The sequence below is a fragment of the Ruditapes philippinarum genome, unplaced genomic scaffold (assembly GCF_026571515.1).
Source record: "Ruditapes philippinarum isolate M1 unplaced genomic scaffold, ASM2657151v2 ctg5126_1_1_1_1, whole genome shotgun sequence".
In the NCBI taxonomy this organism is placed as follows: domain Eukaryota; kingdom Metazoa; phylum Mollusca; class Bivalvia; order Venerida; family Veneridae; genus Ruditapes; species Ruditapes philippinarum.
This window is the reverse complement of record NW_026853941.1, coordinates 1-22124: the sequence shown is the minus strand read 5'-3', so window position 1 is coordinate 22124 and position 22124 is coordinate 1. Positions and strand designations below refer to the sequence as shown.

Genomic DNA, 22124 nt, shown 5'->3' with positions numbered 1-22124 from the left:
GGGGCAGGATCTGACCCCCAAGCATCTGTTCTATTGATCATTACCGAAAATTCTACAGAAATCAGTCAAAAATAGCTTAGTATCGTTTTTGGTAAATAGTATGCTTTCTGCACACAATGTGTTGTTTCATTCTATTAGTGTTTGCCCATTGTTACTTTTTTTGTCCAGTGCATAACTTGAAAACTAGTTGTTGGAATTCATTCAGATATAAAAACTTTCTATATTCTAGTAATTTCTAATTAATTTTTTTTCAGGAAGAAGCATGAAAGACAGTAAAAGTAGGTGGGTAAAATGTGAAAATAAAGAATGTCATTCTGGAAGATGAGAGTGGCCATGCCAAGATCACTGTATGGTGATAGTTAACCAGTGCAGACATCAGGACAGGGGAGTTTGTGCAGATAACTGATGTACAAACAAATTTCTACATGGAACAAACTTCCCTGTCCACTACTATGAGCTCTAATTTGCAAGTAAGTAAAAGTTTGCAGCTTACAAAGTGAACATAAAATTTCAGAGATATTATTTTGATTTAAAAATAGCTTAATTATAAGGTTGAATGAAGTTGACCTTTTCAACTTTTTTTTCATTAGTCGAGTTTTATTTATAGATTATGTCAGCAATAAACATCTTTTTATTGGTCACTTCCAACTTTGGCTGTAAATATTTTTGTCCTTCTACATTTCCTGGACATTTTGGTCATTCTGTATTTTGTTGACACAGAGATCACATATTAAAAATTCTAAAATTTTATTTGATATTTTCATAAGGAATTGGTGCACTTAGTTGAAAATTTTAATTTATTTTATGGACTGGTATTTTCATGAACACATTAACTGAGGATTTCTGGAGATATTTACAAAATCTTCATTTCGTTGTAAAACAAAACATGTACATATTTACACAGGTTACAAAGTACACATAATATTTCAGAGATTTCTATTTCATAATTATGTAAAGCTGGTAGGGATATGCCAATTTCCTAATTTACCAACTATGGAATGCTGGTAGGGACATGCCAATTTGCCCTTTGCCAACTGCTGAATTGCTAATATGCTAATTGCCAAATTGCTTATATGCATATTTAACACCGTTTTATAATTTTCAAGACACAGTCCACTCACGGCCACCGTGAGTAATGGCGGGAAACTTGGCACTGTGCCGAAATTGCGGGAAAGTTTTAGATGTAAAATATTACTACAACTGTGGCAGCAAAACCACTAAGAAATGTACATGCGGACAGGCAATTACGTGCGATTATGACTTTAAGTGTACCAGTTGATTTATTAAAGATTTAATATGAAAGAATTTCAAATTTTATTATTTAGGCTGAGCACTGTTTTTCAATGTTACCTTTAACTTCAGCTTATATGTTTCAGACACTGCTGTCTAATGTAGGCTATTATCATTACAAGGAAAATGTAAAAAAAGAGAGATGACAACAGATGCCTCTGGGAAGAAGGTATGTTAAAATGGATAACGTTGTAGCATGTAGGAGACATTAATACATTTATAATTATACTTCAGACATATTTTGTCTGTAAAAAGTAGGCCTAGTGGAAACTATAATATTAGATTGGTTGCATGTATGCGGACTAAAAAGTCTCATTTTTCCCTTTCAAGTTTCTGCAATTGTTGCAGCTTAAAACTGCCTAGCCTCATGAAGTGCTCATGGTGGGCTACTGTTACTGATGAATGTCTTTTTCCATTTTGTGTCAGCAATTTCTTCAAAGGATATCTGACCCACAACATCTGAAAACAGTTTGGTATTTGTTATAATCAAGAGACCTATAGCAAAATTTGATTGCTACAGTAACTTGCATCTGTTCAAATCTATCTGAATTAGAATTTTTCAAAAGGCATTATTTTCTTGTTTGCAGCCCAAAATTGGGAAGATAAGATCTCGTTATCCATGCAAGGGTCAAGTACAAAGACAGTGCCAACTCCTACACATTAGTACATAGAAAATATGGAGGAGGCATACAGAAGCTGCACATAGACAGGAAATGTAGTTCTCCTCGTTACATCGTATAGACGGAGAACTGTTGTCTCAACAGGTGCGATATCAAAACTGGTATAACCAGTTTGGTCATGTGATAAGAGTTATTGACCGTGCGTACGTACGATAAGTGGTCAGTTCTACAGAGACTCTCTCTTGGTACACATCGTTAACTACATTGGGGAGTTTTTATCATGGATCGAGATACTCATGATATTATCAAGGACGTTGTAAGGGACACCGTGGAGGAAAGCAGAGTCTTTACTTCAAAAAATTGGGACGATTTTTGAAAAGATAGTGAACAAAATAATTCTTCTCAATTTGCTAGAATAAGCAATTAAGTGGCATCATCTCAGCCAAAATTTAAAAGGAAAAGCAACGAAGAACAGTTTTGTCATAATAGTAAAGTTATGTTGAAGCTTAATGAAGCTGAGTCTAAGTTAGATAGCAGTAAAATTGAGGAGGCCAAAGGCAGTATTACAACAGGTTTGAGTTTAAATAATAAAAAAATAAATAAATGAAAACGTAACAAATTCTACTCTATTCTAGTTTTAAGAAGCATTTTCAATTTGCAAAAGCTTTGTTTTTATTCAGCAGTTTTAAATTCGGGATATGATAAATAAATTCTTTATTTTCTAATAGTTTTTACATGTCTAATGTGTAGACCACGTGGTCTCAATACACATGTCATTTGTTATACTAGAGGTGAATTGTTATATATGAAGATTGTTGGATATGTTTATTTCTAAAGGAATAATAATAATGATAATAATAATAAAAATAATAAATATAATAATAATACGTATATTATATTAAAAAAATCACTTTGTTTATTCTGTTTTAAAATTTATTTAGATTAATGTCTTTTTGGACATAATTACTTAAGGACGTAAAAAAAGATTGTTTTTATAAGCGGATGTTATCAATATAGATGTTTTTTGCATGGTTAGCAATTACTAATGTTGACTCACCTTTTCTTTAACATTTTTAAATAGGAGATTCATGTTCAATAGTATTACTGATATAGTTGCATTATAAACCTGCATACGCATGTCATAGATTAAAACCCCTTGCGTTTATAATGTGCAGGTTAGAGTGCATTATATCATTTATATATAAATTTAGTGATACTATAAATGGCGGTAGCACGGGTATTTGTTTGATTGGGTTTACGTCACACCGACACAGTATAGGTCATTTGGCGACGTTCAAGCTTTACTGGTGGAGGAAGACCTCAGGTGCCCTTCCGTCAATTATTTCAGGCACAAACGGGCACTTGAGTAGAACCACCTATGATCCGTAAGCTAGCTGGATAGCTTCCTCACATGAAAGAATCCAAAGTCAAGGATTTAAACCCACAGCGGTGACGGGCAAGTGGTTTGAAGTCAACAACCTTAACCACTCGGCCACGGACGCCCCTTAGGACAGGTATTTCATGTTTACTGATATACTGATGAGATACTTAAAGTATAACAAACACAGGAAAACTATGACTCACAGTAATATATTAGTATTTGTTAAATAAGGCTTCTTTCATTTTCAAAGTTTGTAAGAAAATTATGTATTATATTAAGGTGATTTTCAGTTACAAGGATTATATCACAGGAGTTGATTTTATTGACTCATAAAGATTATAGTTTTTATAGAAATTATGTTAAATATTTTTAGTAACAGGCATATTTTTCTTTCAGCCTTGGATATTTTGTCACACCGACAAAATATGATACAGTTCGCGGATGCTAGTGAATTGGGATGGAGAGTAGTTCATGAGTATGAACAAAATCCTCTAGCAGACGACAGTGATTATGAAAAGAAAATGTATAAGGCTTAGGGCTGACAGGAAGTTCAAAGCCGAGAAAAATAAGAAGTCTAAAAAGTTTAGAACCAAGCCTTACACCAGGAGTGTACCTGCACGAGTTACAGGTCAATCCACTTGGCAGCAATTTGTTGTACAGAAACCAGGCTTATGTTTTTATTGTGGAATGAAAAGAATGTCCAGCAAAATAATATAATTTCTACAAATTTGAATAATAAGATGAGTACATTTTGTTTATTTAATAACCATTGCAAAATGCTAGACAGTGATTCATTGAATCATAATTACAGGGAACAAATAAATAATGAGGCAATTAGTTTATGCAGTTGTTGTTGTTCTTGTTGTTTTGGATTATAGTGCACTTGTTGAAAGATGCATTAAGGCCATCCTTAAAAAAATGTTTGTTTGCAGTAACCCGACCCAGAATTTTCAAGGTGGGTAGGTAGGTCGATTTTTTTTTATTGAACTGTACTCCCAAATAAACATGGAATTTCAAAATACTGGACAATATATGCTTTGATAATCTGGTAACAATTAATAAATTGATAACTGAATTCTAATTTAATGAGACCTACATTTTATTTCTTCTATTAAACTTTAAAAGAATGAAAACAAAGCACAAGGCATAATTTTCTGATTCCAAATTTTTTTTTTTATCCAGACCATGAAAAAACAAGAGGGCCATGATGGCCCTGAGATCGCTCACCTGTATATAGGCCCCCCCCCAACCCCACCCTAACGTTGCAGGGCCAATTTAACCCAAGGGCTTTTATTTGCACAAACTTGGTAGACAACCATAAGAAGATGTTTCATGCTAAACATCTAAGCTCTAGCTCATTGGGCTTTTTAAAAGAAGATTTTTTTTAAGTTTTTACTATACACATATAGTTAAAAACAATGACACCCCTTGGGCCAGGCCAGTTTTGACCCCAGGGCTTTTATTTGAAAAAACTTTGTAGACACTTACTAGAAGATGTTTCATGCTTAATATCTAAACTCTAGCTATTTGGGTTTTTTTCAAAGAAGATTTTAAGTTTTTGCTATACACATATAAAGAAAATCAATGACCCCCGAGGCGATGCCAATTTTGACCCCAGGGCTTTTATTTGAACAAACTTGGTAGACACCTATTAGAACATGTTTGATGCTAAATATCTTAGCCATAGCTCTTTGAGTTCTTTAAAAGAAGATTTTTTAAGTTTTTACTATATGCATATAAGGAAAATCAATGACCCCCGGGGCGGGGCCAATTTTGACCCCAGGGCTTTTATTTGAACAAACTTAGTAGACACTTATTAGAACATGTTTCATGCTAAATATCTTAGCTCTAACTCTTTTGGTTCTTTAAAAGAAGATTTTTTAAGTTTTTACTATATGCATATAGGGAAAATCAATGACCCCCGGGGCGGGGGCCAATTTTGACCCCAGGGCTTTTATTTGAACAAACTTGGTAGACACCCATTAGAACATGTTTCATGCTAAATATCTTAGCTCTAGCTCTTTGGGTTCTTTAAAAGAAGATTTTTAAAGTTTTTACTATATGCATATAGGGAAAATCAATGACCCCCCGGGGCGGGGCCAATTTTGACCCCAGGGCTTTTATTTGAACAAACTTGGTAGACACCCATTAGAAAATGTTTCATGCTAAATATCTTAGCTCTAGCTCTTTGGGTTCTTTAAAAGAAGATTTTTTAAGTTTTTACTATATGCATATAGGGAAAATCAATGACCCCCCGGGGCGGGGCCAATTTTGACCCCAGGGCTTTTATTTGAACAAACTTGGTAGACACTCACTAGAAGATGTTTCATGCCAAATATCTAAGCTCTAGCTCTTATGGTTTTTTAAAAGAAGATATTTAAAGTTTTTTCTTTCCGTTGCCATGGCAACCAGAGTTCTGCATGGAATTAAATTCTTTGAACAATTTTTAAAGGTGACCACCAAAGGAACATTCCTGTGAAGTTTGGATGAAATTGGCTTAGTGGTTTATGAGGAGATGTCATTTAAAGTAAAAGTTTACGGACGACGGACGGACGGACGGACGGACGGACGGACGGACGCCGGACGAAAAGCGATCACAAAAGCTCACCCTGTCACTTTGTGACAGGTGAGCTAAAAATTTGAGTAGGGACAAATTTTGTGAGTCGGTCGCATTACTGCAAACAAACATTTTTTTAAGGATGGCCAAAGCCTTACACATTCTAGTCTTTTTAAATAATAATATAGAATAATAATAATAATAATAATAATAATAATAATGATAATTGCTTTAACTATGCTCTTCCTCAAACGAAAAGAGACTTATTGGCATGTAAATCATAGAGACAACAGATTGTCCCCCATGCTTTTGGTAATCATTCCATGTGTGGCGAGTAGTGTGGTTTCCAAAATAATCAAGACAGATACACACATAATACATTATCAAAGGATTTATGTGGTGAGGACCTGAGAAAAGACATGGATCATTTAGCCAAAACTGTGAAAAAATTGCACCTGGCAGTTTGACAAAGGATGTAGAATCTTTTAATAATATGGTGGCATCCAAAGCACCTAAGAGATGTCACTTTTCAGCTACAAGTAACCTCTTGTCTCATGTTGGATTTGCTGTTGCTAAAAAAACTTGGGTAATACCTATGTAAGAAGAATAAATGCCAATAAAGGTTATCTCCCAGAAAAGTGTACTTGACAGAGGCTATGTCAAGGGACACTGAAAGAAAATGTCAACATATATACAGTAATAAAAAAGAAAATTAACTTAGAAAAGAACAAAGAAAATCAAAGAAAAGGTTGGATCTTGGTATAAAAGAAAAGAAAGAAGGCACTACATATAAGACAGAAGTGGCCATCGATCACCATGCAGATGACACCTCAATTCCAACATACTTTCAGCCAACAGAGTTATCTCAATTACCTCAGCTGAAAATATTGTATTTTTTGACAAAGAAACATGCTTTATTGCTAGAGACACGGACATATTGCAAATAGCAGCTTGTTATAAAGATAACACATTTGAACAGTACATTCTTCCAAGAAAACCAATAGCGCCACCATCATCCAGAGTTACACGACTTACATCAAGTGGGGGTGTTCTTTTTTACATGGGTCCCCTGTTCCAGCAATACCACTAAAAGAAGCTTTAATTCGCATAAGTACACACTATGTATTTAGAGGAATGTCTCCTTTTCACACTGACCTCAATTGTACCATTGATTTTAAGTAACCATAAACTTTAGGTACAGTCCAGTTCCTTATATTTTAAATATTTCAATTTACCATTTGATACTGTCATTTCTTTTTGCAAAAGAAGCTCCTGGAGATGAATTTTCAAATGAGACCCAATGTACAGAGAACCCGAGTTCTCCACGTCCACAGAGCCATTGCCAGTCATTGCTGAGTACCTTTAAACCATGAATAATACATGCACATACAGCTGTTTTTACAATGTATCCTATTTGGGATATTTCAATGCACTTCAGACGACGAAAGCGATTTTTCGGTCAAATATTATCCAATCATAATAAGTTGCGCACAGAAGAAATTGTTCACTATATATTATGTATAAGGAAAAAATATACAAGGGCCATAATTCGGTCAAATATTATCCAATCACAAAACCCCAACAATATGTGCCAGGCACTTGATAACAAAGCTTCTAAGAAAGTTTGGTCAAAATCCGTTGAGAAATGTAGGAGGAGATGCGCACAGAAGAAATTGTTCACTATATATTCTGTATAAGGTAAAAAAACAAAGGGCCATAACTAGGTCAAATGTATACCAATTGCAAAACCCTGGCAATATGTGTCAGGGCACTTGATGACAAAGCTTCTGAGAAAGTTTGGTCAAAATCCGTTGAGAAATGTAGGAGGAGTTGCGCACAGAAGAAATTGTTCACTATATATTCTGTATGAGGAAAAAAAACAAAGGGCCATAATTAGGTCAAATATATACCAATTGCAAAACCCTGGCAATATGTGTCAGGGCACTTGATGACAAAGCTTCTGTGAAAGTTTGGTCAAAATCCGTTGAGAAATGTAGGAGGAGTTGCACACAAAAGAAATTGTTCACTATATATTTTATATAAGGAAAAAAAACAAAGGGCCATAATTAGGTCAAATAGTCCACTACGTTTCACGATTTTATTTCGATTGCAAACGATGGCATTTGCTATTTACTCAGACTCAATTCCATGCACGATTTCCTCATTCAATTTATCCGGTATCATTTTCGCTCGTTCCGACGATTTTTTTTTTTGAAGGGAGGTCACTCTGAGCACATGACAAAACTGTGCCAATGCGGTGTTGTGATACGTTATTGCTCTGACAAAATATGTCACAATAAATATTACTATCGGAAAACTGTTTCTTTCTTTCCGATTTTAAAACGATTGCAATTGTTATTCAATTCGTTTTTAAACGACAATTATTTGTGACGGTCTAATTGACGTCCGTTTAATAGATACTTTAAGATCAATGACCATGAAAAATATTTGTTTGTTCAAACCTACTCGCTAATTACACAGGTGAGAATGTCCGTAGGGACGATTGTTTGTCACGGCCGTTTAATAGATACTTTAACACTGAATTTTGTACATTTGGGCCGACATTTAGTGGCCGCTGGCCACGATATAAAATCGTCGTTTAATGGAATTAACTTATATAGTAAAAATCATCGGGAGGGATTTTATGTGGCCGCTTAATAGAAAAGTCGCTTAATAAAGGTGGACGCAAGTACGATGCCGACTGTACTATTGAAACTTTCATTCAGATATACAATGGGCACTTCAATGTAAGTATTTTCAATTAAGATATTTTATGTTAGATCAATACTTTAATAGTATTAGTAAAGTTTCCCGTTTCCGGAGCATTTATTCCATCAGGTTACCTCCCCTGTGGGGCAGTATGTTCTTTTCCACTACATGTTGTGATTGCATCACATTCAAACATTGCCAATACATGATTATGTCTTTTCTGAGCCAAATTTTAAAATTATAGATTCAGTTTACTTAAGCATAATAAACTATCCAATAAAATAATAGAATTTAAGCATAACCATTATCAAAATGTTTTGCTAATGCTCAATCTCAAACTAAAGAACAACTGATTAATATCACCCATGACTGCCAGTGTACCAGCTTGAAGAAACTAAAACTCAGTGGTCAGACGGACTTCACTGTTTCATTTTGCATAAACATTTAACTATAGTTGAACAACCAAAATATTGGCCTATTCTGCATTACTGTGTGAGATTTTCTTTGATAACTTAAATACTACCACTTTTGCATCAAAATCTGATATTTTAGCAAATTGCTCTTGAGTGGGTAGTTTCAAATAATTTTCATTGTATGATAGAAACAAAATTTTGCAGTGATAAATTGTAAAAAAAAAATGCGAAGTGATTCTAAGGACAGGCAAAAGGCACATTTTAACCTTTCAGAAAATATTATCTTTAAAAAGTAGGTCTAAAACTAAGAAAGTTTTATTTGCTACAAAATGGTCAATTTTGGGAAATTTAAAGTGTCACAGGAAATATTTCAGAGTTGCCAAAAACAAAAACATCAAAACTGACAGGGTGGAAAGGACAATATGTTTGTTTAGCCAGTTCCACTTCTGAAAAAAGTCCAACTGTTAGTGAAAAAGAAGTTTGAATTAAAGCAGGATTTGGGTTGAAAAAAATTTGACTGGCAAATGATGATGATAATCAGAGGTTACGAAGAAGTATTCAGGTGTTGGCTTTCCCCAACTTGCAGAAGCTGGAGGGGGGGGGGGGTTAACTGTTAAGATTGGAACAGAACTGTAGGATTACTTAATGGTGATAAGATCAAAATGGAACTCAAAAGAACTCAAAATATATGATGGCTTTCAAGCAAAAATTTACATAAGGCCAATTGAGAGTAACCTTTCAACGCAACCCATGAATTCACCTCCTGTTGAAGATGACTTTAAAATTGTTTGTGACATATGTAGCATTTCCAATCCAGTTAGGAAAATGAGGGAGCACTTGCAAGAGTGTGTTGAAGATTTTATTTAGTTTTTACTATATACATATAAGGAATATCTATGACCCAGGGGCGGGGTCAATTTTGACCATAGGGGTTTATTTTAACAAATATGGTAGACATCCACTAGAGCATGTTTCATGCCAAATATATAAGCTCTACCTCTTTTGGACTTTCACAAGAAGATTTTTTAGGTTTTACTATATACATAAAAGGAAAATCGACGGCCCTGAGGCGGGGCTAATTTTGACCCTAGGGCATTAAAGGTACTCCACTGAGGTACGGCCGAATGTCACAAAAAAAAGTAAAATTTCACGAACCGATATTTTTTTGTTACCTGCGAGTTAGGGACATTCAAACAGAATCAGTGATACATTGATATGTGTTCTTTGGATTGGCAAGTCGTTTGAAATACATATTTTCTCCAATTTTGTGGGAAAAGCGTTTAAACACCTTTCAGTTTGCAAATCTGAATAAAAACAACGGTCACGTGATGAGTCTCGGGATGACTAAAAAGCGAAACGGAGAATTTTTTGTGTATCGGCAGCAACGAAAGTGCGAAACCGGAATATACCAACAATCCATAAATTTAAAAGCAAATAATGGGTTTGTTTGTTAAATTTCTTGTTGTTCACATATGTTCTTGTGAGAAAAATCTTTCAAAAGCAATTTCAATATATTTAAAGCATTACATTGTTGTAATCATGTTTGTTTTCTCCATTACAATGATGAATTTAGCTAAACGTACGGAGTTCGAAACTGACATACACAAATTTTACAAATATTCTATGTTAATTTGAGAGCTTTCGTGTAATTATTAAATATTATGTATTAACTTTGTAATGGTTAAAATATCATGATATCTAGGCTAAGAAAATTTACTTTGTCAATCAGTGTAATGGGTCCTATTTCAAAGGTCACTTTGGTTTATCTGACACCCGTTCAGGAAAAAAAACTTCGTAATACCTTTTATACAACGAACATGAATTTGAGTATTGTAAGCATAAAAAATCACATGCACACACAGAATGTTATTCCAGAATTTTCTCTTTAACTCTGATCAAAGCACTGAAAGCACTGGCTAAATAGAGAATGAATCCGGCCTCATTATAGGACATTTAGGCTTCAACTTTATTAGATAATATTTCTAATGTATGTCTAGTGCACATAATTAAAATTCTTTAAGAAAAAATCGATCTCCTTTGCTAGATAGATCTGAAATTTAATATTTATCATTTTACATACATACTTGCATATTTATCCGCATTGGATGTAAACTTTGTTGATGAAAAGATTACTATGTTTTGATCTAGACATTCAAAACTATAGGTAATTGATACCTGTTTCATGCACATGGTAAACATTATCAAGAAGGTCGGAAAAGAGTTACAATCTGGCTCTATTAATATTATTATTATCATTATTGATTTAGCAGATATCCTGATAAATTTTTTTCTTATTGGAAGGCCTCCGTACTAGTGATGGGTCAATTGAGCTGTGCTTTAATGTTACCAATATATTGAAAGCTTCCCGGTGGAAAAGAAATTGAGAGCGTTATAAGAGTAAAAAAGGAAAACTGGAATAAAGACAATCAAGGCGACGGCAACGTTCACATGACGCAGCCCCCGACATAGTCAAGCTTCCACAGCAGGGTTATTGCCGTGACTAGTGAAATAAACTTAAAACTGATTATATAGTTGTTGTTTTTTAAACCCTAACTTTCTTTCAAATTAAACGAAACAAACAAAATCATGATACAGCAAGACAAATGTGAAGGGCAGGTAAGTAAAAGTAACTTTAAGAATTCAGTAAGATATTATTAACCTCACCTCATACAACAACCATTGCTTAAACTATGTTTTATAATACTTCCAACTCCTAGACGGTAAAGGGCAATGCATATATAAACCATTGTTTTTTACTCCTTATAGCCTGTTTATCATGGCATACTCATTGTTAATAGTTTTGTAAATGTTTTGATAAAAAAAGTCGGGTTCATTTCCCGACTATTTTGAAAACACGAGTGACTGGTTTCAAAAACTACAATGGCTAAATATTGATCGGATGCATTTCATTGCATAAATAAGTTAGGGAGAGAACGCTGCTTTTCTTTCTTTATAGCACGAAAACCTTTACTTTTCTCTACTTTTGTCTCTTCTTTCTTCCTGTTTTTCATTTTTGTTGTTTATTCTTTTTATTTACCACTTGAAAGCCTGAAATTAATGTTTTCATTGATAATTTAGCTGTGGTCCTGTTTTGCTTGGTCGTGTGGGTGTTGTATTCATTGAATGTTACCATTCCTTTTTGTATTTCTGATCGAAGATTAGGAAATACAAAGCTAACATTCAATCTCTGACACAGCGGTTTCACGACAAATCTAACAACAAACAGTTCTTAAAACACCTGAAAACTACCGATTTAAAAGAAAGAAATATTTTCATTTTGTTATAAGTATCCAACAAATTACAACGCATGCAAAGTTAAAAAGTAGCTTTGGCTTATAGAATTGTCAATGAATGCACATTCACAAATTACGCGGATGAATATCATTTTAATCAATGAAAATGCTATTTTAAGCGATGTCGAGAGCTTATTTCACAAATAAATCTGACTGTCGAGTAGTGGAATATATACATGTCGGACTGTTTTGGCGAGAATATTTTTGTTAAATTATTTACATCAATGTTAAAGAACAGGTTTATCTTGAACAAAAAACCTCGAAATTAACCCGAAATGCAGTGAAAAATCTAAATTTAGTATTACTTGATTTTATTCAGGCATTGTTCGTATATCTTCTCCGTGGTGCAAGGGTAACGCGCTCGTTTAGTGTGTCTGGGGTTCAAATCCAATTCAAGGCAATTATTTTTTATAAAGTTTCTTTGTTAAGGAAATAGCCACGATATGCAAGGATAAAGTGTGGCTGTCATAAAAAATGAACATAAATGATTTTTGATGCAACTCTAGTCATGCAAAATGTTTCAAACTCTGGTACCAAGCAAGAAGAATTATAGTACATAAAAATAAACTTATACAGGAAAATAATACAGTTGTACAGTGCGATTTATATTGCAAAGATCAGAAAATACCACAGAGCTTGCAGCCTTTTGATTTATCTTGTTTTTCGTATGTATTTCTGGAGATTAAATGGGTGGTTCTCATAATACTTTAAGATTCATAAGATTGTGTATTAAAAGCCTTTGTAAATTGTTTCGGAAATACTGGATATCGTTTTGAAAATTTTAGAGCTACTTAAGTATTTTAAACACGTGAACGAAAAATTTCACAGTAACAGGAATTAAAATTAATTCCTAAGTATTTCGATTATAGTGATTATACCGTAATCAAACGTTAAAGGTCTCCTAAGAAATGTTCTTTGGAATTAAAAATTAAGTGTAAGCACTAGAACATAAACCACCAGATTGCTTGCAAAATCTTTATCGGCAGGATAAATTGGTTCACAAAACATGATTTTTCACAGTCAAGATCAAATGAACAGACTGTCATTTTCTTCCTGTTACCGAATGATACGAACAGACTGTCTTTTTCTTCCTGTTACCGAAAAAAACACACCAGGAAGATTTCAAGTAGAGGACACGTCACTGACAGAATGTTCTTAATATTTGAATAGAAAAGAATTTGCTAAAGCCAATTTATGAAAGAGAAATCGGGGATGCTACTTATTAAATTATTTGCCTATAAAAGAGGATTTATTTTACTCGTTTAGATTATTTTCAAAAACAAAAGTCTCAAAAAGCAAAGGTTAGCTGATATTTAGATGTAAACCGCGACATATAAAATTAATTTACCTGTAAAACTGGAGTGAAAATGTGATAGTTTATCCGTTTTTTCTTCAGTGCCTTCAGCACTTTGATCTTATCTGTAGTACAAGTAAACTATATCGTTTTCACCAAAAAATCATTAAATTCTAAACAAGTTTCTAATAGAATCATAAACATTTATTGTATCATAGTTTGAAGACTTTTTTGTTGAAAACGTGTCAGAGTTAAATCGAATTCATATACATGCACAGTGCGTAACTGGAGTGCAGGTAATAAATACCAACACTCCAGAGCATGCCCATTGATGTATTCATTCTTTTTTTTTTTTGGGGGGGGGGGGGGGGGGGGGGGGGGGGGGGGGGGGTGCTTTTATGGAATAACGATAGAAATGCCACATTCAGAAGCTAGTTCATAGGTTTTTTTTTTTTCTGGGGTTTTCATATTGTTACAATAGGAAACGTGCATTTAATTTTGCCTATGGTATGAATATGATGTAATTGTGTGTGGAACGTGTATGTACGATCCTATCAAGATAGCCTACGAAACGTCACTCATTACATACACAGATGCCCGTTTGTGCCAGAAACAATTTTGCAAAGGGGGCACCTGAGTTCTTTCTCCACCAGTAAAACTGAAGAGTCGCAAAAATGACCTACACAGTTTTGTGTGACGTAACCCTATCCCACTCTATCCCAAATACAAACAATCAAATCAAATGAGACATGTCATTAACTGTATTTGATTTAAATACGTTATAGATAGCGTTAAATACTTTTATAAGTGTGATTACACTGTGCCCGTTTTAGTATAAATATCACCGATGCATTATGTTTGCCTTAGAATATTGAAATTGAAACTGAAATGTCAATGAAAATAATTGTACATGTATATAATATCTTTCCGTTTTGTCTAGAAAATGACCGCTTCGCTGGCGTTTGATTTTTTCAAGACTACGAAATTGCTACCTTGATTATCTTTTATACAGTTTTTCTTCGTTATACTCAAGTTATATAAACATGATAGGTTAGAGAGTTGAGAAAAAAAATCAATAGACTTTTTTACCCCCGTTTACTCTGTTGTTCCAAAAATGTCCGTTGCGTATTTTAGTTATACCCGATGAATTGTGGGTAACTTCTGTACATGTCTGGGAAAACCAACTTTCATTTTTGCATCAAAAGCTAATGTGAATATGCATTTTCTAGCATAATTGTTGTTAGAGGGTTGGTTAAAGTGTAAGTTATTGTTATTTTAGTCATAATATTGTGATTTGTGGGGAAATTTGTATACATTTTTTTTGGACACCAAATTACCCGTCAGACCTCAGTGTAGCCCCTTTAATATGAACAAACTTGGTAGATATTTTATTTTATTAGTATATACTTTTCTCTTTTTATTAGAGATTAATTGCTTATGTCTTTCAGGAGATGGACGGAATGACTCACCAGGACATTGCTCCCAGTATTGTTCTTACACTTTAATGGAAGATACAACCAAGAAGATTTTAACAATAAAAACACTGGATAAACGTATGACTGATAGAAAGTCTGTTAACATGGAAAAACTAGGGTTTGAAAGAGGGATGAGAGAGCTTGAGTCTGAACAGGTGGAAGTAAAAGAAGTTGTCACTGATGCTCATCTTGGTATAGGAGCACTCATGAGTAAGTTAATTATATCAAACCTTATATCATCAAGAATTTCTCTGATGTGTTACAAAACTTTACTTTATTACTACTACATAAATTAGTGCACAATATGACAACTTTATTATTGATAAAAGGATAAAAACTTACCATGTCAGTTACATATATAAAGATAAGTACATTCTTTAGTGCATCTTCAAAAAATAAGCACATAAAAATTGACTTGATTAGCTTTGTTTATTGAAACCTTATTTTTGAGGTAACACAGCGTGATAATACCCGTTTATGTTAATATTTTCTGACAGTAAGACCTGTAGACAACATTTTTTTTTTCTTATTTCAGAATCCAGATACCCTGACAAGAAGCACACCCATGATATTTGGCATGTTGCAAAGAATCTTGGGAAAAATAGTAAAGGTACCAAATCTTAAAATAGATATAAAACAGTTATTTCAGAAACTATTGTGCTGAATGACCTAAACCACTTAATGTATATTATGGTTAATTTATTATTGGAAACATAGATGATTGCTATGCAGTGATTATGTTATGTTTTGAGTTTTTGTTTTCAAAATAATTGTGTTTTGAACCATACAAGTCACTTTCCGACATAAAACAAACTTGCAGTAAGAAAATGACCAAACCAAATGAAAAGTTGCACAAGGACTGCTGTGGCAGTTTCTTAATGCCTTTGCAGGAAATCTGTTCTTCACTTTAAAGTATGAGTGATTATGGTGTCCACTTAGTGACTTGTTGGCGACATTACATTTTGCATTGGACATTGGTTTTCAAAATATACAATTTGTATAATTTCATCCTAACCTATTTTGTTCATGACTTGAAAAAAGTTTTGTCTTGACATGATGCTCAAGCTTTTAGCTTGCCAAAAAAAGTGACAAAAAAGTCATAAAGTTGTTGTTTTTATAGATTGCTCAGAAGAAGCAAAACTCTGTATTGTTGAAGTGGTCAAAGGACATTATCAACCATTTCTGGTTTGCATGCAAAGAAGCAAACACTTGCAGTCAATTTGTGGTAAGAATTTTTCATAAATGTTGATTTCATCAAAACAGTACATGTATTATGTGTTTAGCTTTGCTCGCTTCTTTTGAAAGTTTTAATTAGTGATACACTTGTTTGTGAAAAAAATAATATTGCTTTGAAATTAATGTTTAGACAGAATTGAGAATGTCTGTTTATGTAATTGTGAATTTTGTAGATTTCCATGGAGAACATGTTAAAATGCATGCTCGGAAATGCCAGTGTAATTTGGTATACATTTCTAAATGTTATATTTCTAATTGTTATATTGCAATGTGTTTAGAGTATCTGGAGAAGTGTCCTTAACCACATCACAAACACACATAAGTGGATGTTACCAGATGGAAATGGTCAGACAGGATGTTTACATGAACCCCTGTCAGCAGAAGAGGCTCGAGACAAACCGTGGCTTAATCCATCAAAAGATGCCGCAACATTGAAAGATTTGACCAGTCTTGTTTTAGATAAAAGACTTCTGAAGAAAGTGGGCTATTATTTGAACTTCAGGTACTTTAACTAAATTAGCTTACTTTGTAAAATTAATGTTTAACAAGCAATTATCATACTATTGCAAGCAATCCATAAGTCCCCTACCGGATAGAACCCCATCAGCATTCTGAAGGGCCATTGGCCATTCACTAATGTGTAAATTTTTCTCTATTTTAAGTAAATTTGTTGGAAATGTTCTTTAAAAGTGATCACAGGAAAAAGTTTTTATGAACAGACAGACAGACGAACTGAAGGACACTCTAAAGTTAATATTTGAAACATGTTATTATATATGAAAAATATAACATTTTAAAAAGCAAAATTCTTAAAGAGGAGATAACTCTGGAATTAAAATGCAATTTCATAAAAAGTTTCAGCTCTTTTTGACTAGTCACAAATATTGTTATATTTGCCATGTTTTAAGCCTATTTGTTGCCAAGGCAACCAATATTTTTCAAAATAGGGGGAACTGATAAGACCTGCATAATCTCAAGATTGCCATCTACCCATATGTCAAGTTTCATAAAAATATTTCCAGTACTTTTTGAGTTACCACTGGATTCAGTTTATGTTTAAAATTTGCCATATTTTCAGTCTATTTGTTGCCATAGCAACCAGAATTTTCAACATACAAAGAAAAGAAAAAGACGTGCATAATCTCCATACTGCCATCTATCCACATATCAAGTTTCATAAAAATATTTCCAGTACTTCTTGCGTTATCACTGGATCCAGTTTATGTGTAAAATTTGCCATATTTTCAGCCTATTTGTTGCCATAGCAACCAGAATTTTGAACATAGGAAGAAAAGAAAAAGACGTGCATAATCTCCATACTGCCATCTATCCATATATCAAGTTTCATAAAAATATTGCCAGTACTTTTTGCGTTATCACTGGATCCAGTTTATGTGTAAAATTTGCCATATTTTCAGCCTATTTGTTGCCATAGCAACCAGAATTTTCAACATAGGAAGAAAAGAAAAAGACGTGCATAATCTCCATACTGCCATCTATCCATATATCAAGTTTCATAAAAATATTTTCAGTACTTTTCAAGTTATCGCGGGATCCAGTTTTGTGGACGGACTGACAGACTGACAGACAGACAGACGGACGGACAGACGGACGGTAAACCTAAAGTCCCCTCCGGTAAACTGGTAGGGGACTAAAAACCCAGTATCATTTGATTTTAGGAGGCTTAAAGTTTCATCTTACTGTTTACTTTTATCTAGTACAGTTAAACTTTGTTCGCTTGAACTCGGATCGCTGGAACTCTTTGCCTATCTTTTATAAAAATTCTTGCAACCAGTTAATGTGTTTGTTTATAATTTAAGTCAATATTTACAAAATAAAACCTTGCAATGGTTTAAAATTACAGCATGAACATTGCAAAAACTTTACTTAAGCCCGTCTCACACAAAACACGGTTGGACACACGATTCCCATACGGTATACTCGGTTATACACGGGTTGACTGGTACGAGTTTTCAGCTCCAACCGTGCTTGTGGTTTAGTTGGCACGAATTAGACTCGAATATAGCACGAGTATGTACGAATTGAGCACGGATATACTCGGTCAAGCAAGATTTTAACACGATTTGCATACGAATACATACGGCTGTTGTACGGTTCCAAGTACGGTCTTCTACGGTCTGGTACGATTAAACACGACTTTTACTCGATTTACTCGACTTTCACAGGGTTTACATAGGGTCCCGCCGACTTATGTTCGAGTTAGGCTCGAAATATCACACATTTGTGTATGTTTTGATATAAATTAACCCATTTTGATGACTTGGCTTCATTAATTTTCGAAATTTCAACGAAGACAACTTATATATAGATCATTATAAAACTGCACGTTTGTAACGTCGCTTTTCATTGGATAATTGTGACGTTTATATATTTTTATAAACACGGCTGTTGTCGATTTATAAAGAAATCTCGCTTTATTCCTCTAAAAATGATGCTTGCTGTATTATAAATTCGTTAAAAAGATTGTTGAAAGATTATATGGCCTTATATAAACGGCTGTGTGCAATATAACCCTCACCTAGCGGCTCGGGTTATATTTACAAACAGCCGTTTATATAAGGCCATATAACCTGTCAACAATCTTAATAACTAATATTAACATCAATAAATGAATAAAAAGTGAAGCAATGTAAAATGAATGTGTCTTTTTGTCTGTTGTGTAGCGGTTGCTTGAGGGTCCACCGAGCTGGCATTGGAGTCTGAATCCCTAGGAGACACGGTTATTGCCCGTTGGTCCTCTAGCTTATCAGGGTCAATAAGTTTGAGTGGTCGGTGGGCCTGGATGGCTCTTCTTGTATTCCTTCTATGCGTTCAAAACTTCTTCTTTGGATACATTCTAGTGTGATGCAGCAAGCATTCTTGGTAGGGTGGCAGCAGCTAGTTGTGTTTTTTGTACAGTTCTTGCTGACGTAGAGGCCGTGTTAGACCGTACGAGGCCGTGTGAGACCCTGTATACCCGTACTTTACCGTGTCGGCCATGTATGTTTCGTATATGAACCGTATTGGTCGTATGGCGATCGTATGAAACTGTGTATGCACTCGTTTGAATCGTACCGTGATCTTGTGACATTCGGGTGTTAATCGGGTGTTGCATGTAGGACTTGTGGACGGTCTCGAACGATTCCATACGATTTATATACGACCTTGATACGGTTGGGCTCACTCGTGCAGTGAACTTCACATGCGGCTGTATATACGGTCTCATACGGTCTCACACGGTCTTGTACGGTCGCTTATACGGTCATACACGGACATGGCATCCGTACCAGTTTTTTAAAAGTTTTAAAAATCATACACGGCTTACACGGATACACTCGAATGGCCCGAGTGTAACTCGGATAACGCTACGGTTAGTTCGGTTGTATGTACGGTTTACACGGGTGGCCAACCGTGTAAGCCGTGTGTCCTGTGTGAGATGGGCTTTAGGTGTTGTTTCATCAGACAAGATATGTATTAATCAGTAGTTCCATATGTTCGTGCCTGTGCTGAAAATTTTTCTTGTGATGGCATTTTATTTCAAAATCGACAAAACTACAATCATAGTACAATGTGTAGGATAGTAGCTTTAATAGGATATTTAAATGAAATTTAACATTTCTCTCTGTTATCTGTCTAGAAATATTGAAGAAACAAAAGAAACAAAAGACTTTGAAGACTTTTGAACAGGACTTACAGTGGGCCGGAGGTGAGAAATCACTAGATTGTACATATTCCATTAATATGCAGCTGATGTGAACATAATTTGTGAAATGTCTGTCAGCTTTTGTTAAATATTTATCCCTGATTGTTTGATCTCCTGATAGGTTTGTACCACTTAGAATCACTGACAAAAAGCATGTAGCGGCACAAACCAGAGTAAACTGAAATATGGGCGACTGTTCATGACTCCTTGACTATACAGTTGTACACAAAATAAATGGGAGGAGTAGATCTTGCCGATCAACAAACATCATATTGTCCTTTAAAACAATTAGAATGTTAAAATGGTGAAAAAAACTTTTAATATGTAATCTACTAGAAGTGTGTGTTGCTAATGCAAAAGTTATATATAAATATCTACATCCAAATAAACGTGTTAAAATTGAAAAGTTTAGACTAGCTATAATTACAGATCTGATGAGTGGATTTGACCGAGGAAGTAAAGTGTTTCGACGACCAGCCAATGATCCACCCTCCCGTTTAGTAGAAAGAAACTTCATCAAATTAAACCCTAAGAGAACAGGTGGCGGGAGGAGAAGGTCTTCTCTTGACTGTGAAGTTTGTTCTAATAGAACAAAAAGACGTCATCAGACGCAGTATCTTTGTGGATCATGTAGAGTTCCGCTTTGTACCTACCCTTGTTTTGAACGCTACCACAGTCTCAAAGACTATAAAATTATTTACAAAAGAACTACATGAATAAACTTGCAGAAAATGATTGTTTTTGTGAACAGAAGATAAAACTATAGAACTGTAAACAGAAAAATTGAATTTGTACACTTCTAAAAAATAATAATGAAAAATTTTCAAAATTCTCACTTTTATCATCGAACAAGAAGGCCATGATGGCCCTGAGGTCGCTCACCTGTATATAGGCCCCCGGAATAGGGCCAGTTTAAACCCCATGACTTTTATTTAAACAAACTTGGAAGACACCCATTAGAAGATGTTTCATGATGTTAAGTTTTTACTACACACATATAATGAAAAACAATGACCTTTGCCTCCTCCCCCCAGCAGGGCCAATTTTAACCCAAGGGCTTTTATTTAAATAAACTTGGTAGACACCCACAAGAAGATGTTTAATGCTAAACATCTAACCTCTAGCTCATTGGGTTTTTAAAAAGAAGATTTTTAAAGTTTACACTAATTACACATATAAAAAACAATGACACCTCTGGGACGGGGCCAGTTTTGACCCCAGGGCTTTTATTTGAACAAACTTTGTACACTTACTGGAAGATGTTTCATGCTTAATATCTAAACTCTAGCTATTTGGTTTTTTTCAAAGAAGATTTTTTAAGTTTTTGCTATACACACATAAGGAAAATCAATGACCCCTGGGGCGGGGCCAATTTTGACCCCAGGGTTTATATTTGAACAAACTTTGTAGACACCTATTAGAACATGTTTCATGCTGAATACCTAAGCTCTAGCTCTTTGGGTTCTTTAAAAGAAGATTTTTTAAGTGTTTACTATATGCATATTGGGAAAATCAATGACCCAATTTTGACCCCAGGGCTTTTATTTGAACAAAGTCGGTAGACACTCACTAGAAGATGTTTCATGCCAAATATCTAAGCTCTAGCTCTTTGGGTTTTTTAAAAGAGGTATTTAAAGTTTTTTTCTTTCGGTTGCCATGGCAACCTGAGTTCTGCATGGAATTAAACTCTTTGAACAGTTTTTAAAGGTGACCACCAAAGGAACATTCCTGTGAAGTTTGGATGAAATTGGCTCAGTGGTTTATGAGGAGATGTCATTTAAAGTAAAAGTTTACGGACGGACGGACGCAAAAGCGATCACAAAAGTTCACCCTGTCACTTTGTGACAGGTGAGCTAAAAAGACGGATTTTACCCTAAAAGTATACGAATATATGTATTATTTTTACATGACATTTTTGTATAAAGTATATACAAAAACTTATCCAAAAATCAAACATATATATGTGTAAAAGCACAACTAACGTGCAATTAAAAAAGTACTATAACTTTAGCTGATTTGCCAATTATTTACATAGTGTACCTACTCTTGTTTTGAACTCAAATACTATAAAATCATTTGCACTCAAGAAATACATAAATAATCTTGAAGAAAATGATTGTTTTTGTGTACAGAAGATAAAACTATAGAACTGT

General features: G+C 34.3%; 1 protein-coding gene across 1 annotated transcript; it reads left to right on the top strand.

The window, feature by feature from the left end:
* Positions 1-1432: 1432 nt before the first annotated feature.
* On the top strand, positions 1433-17028 carry LOC132738455 (uncharacterized). The gene is made up of 6 exons (XM_060725958.1): positions 1433-1459; positions 2416-2482; positions 15006-15242; positions 15568-15642; positions 15750-15763; positions 16153-17028. The coding sequence occupies exons 1-6, from the start codon at positions 1433-1435 to the stop codon at positions 16279-16281; spliced, it is 549 nt and encodes a 182-aa protein (XP_060581941.1). The 3' UTR covers positions 16282-17028.
* Positions 17029-22124: the final 5096 nt, after the last annotated feature.

What these genes read in the sequence shown, in the direction of transcription:
- LOC132738455 (XM_060725958.1), top strand. Translation starts at nt 1,433, where the DNA reads ATGACAACAGATGCCTCTGGGAAGAAG. An exon ending in CAGATGCCTCTGGGAAGAAG is followed by an intron (nt 1,460 to 2,415) that starts GTATGTTAAAAT and finishes GTTATGTTGAAG; the next exon opens with CTTAATGAAGCTGAGTCTAA. An exon ending in CAAAGGCAGTATTACAACAG is followed by an intron (nt 2,483 to 15,005) that starts GTTTGAGTTTAA and finishes TATGTCTTTCAG; the next exon opens with GAGATGGACGGAATGACTCA.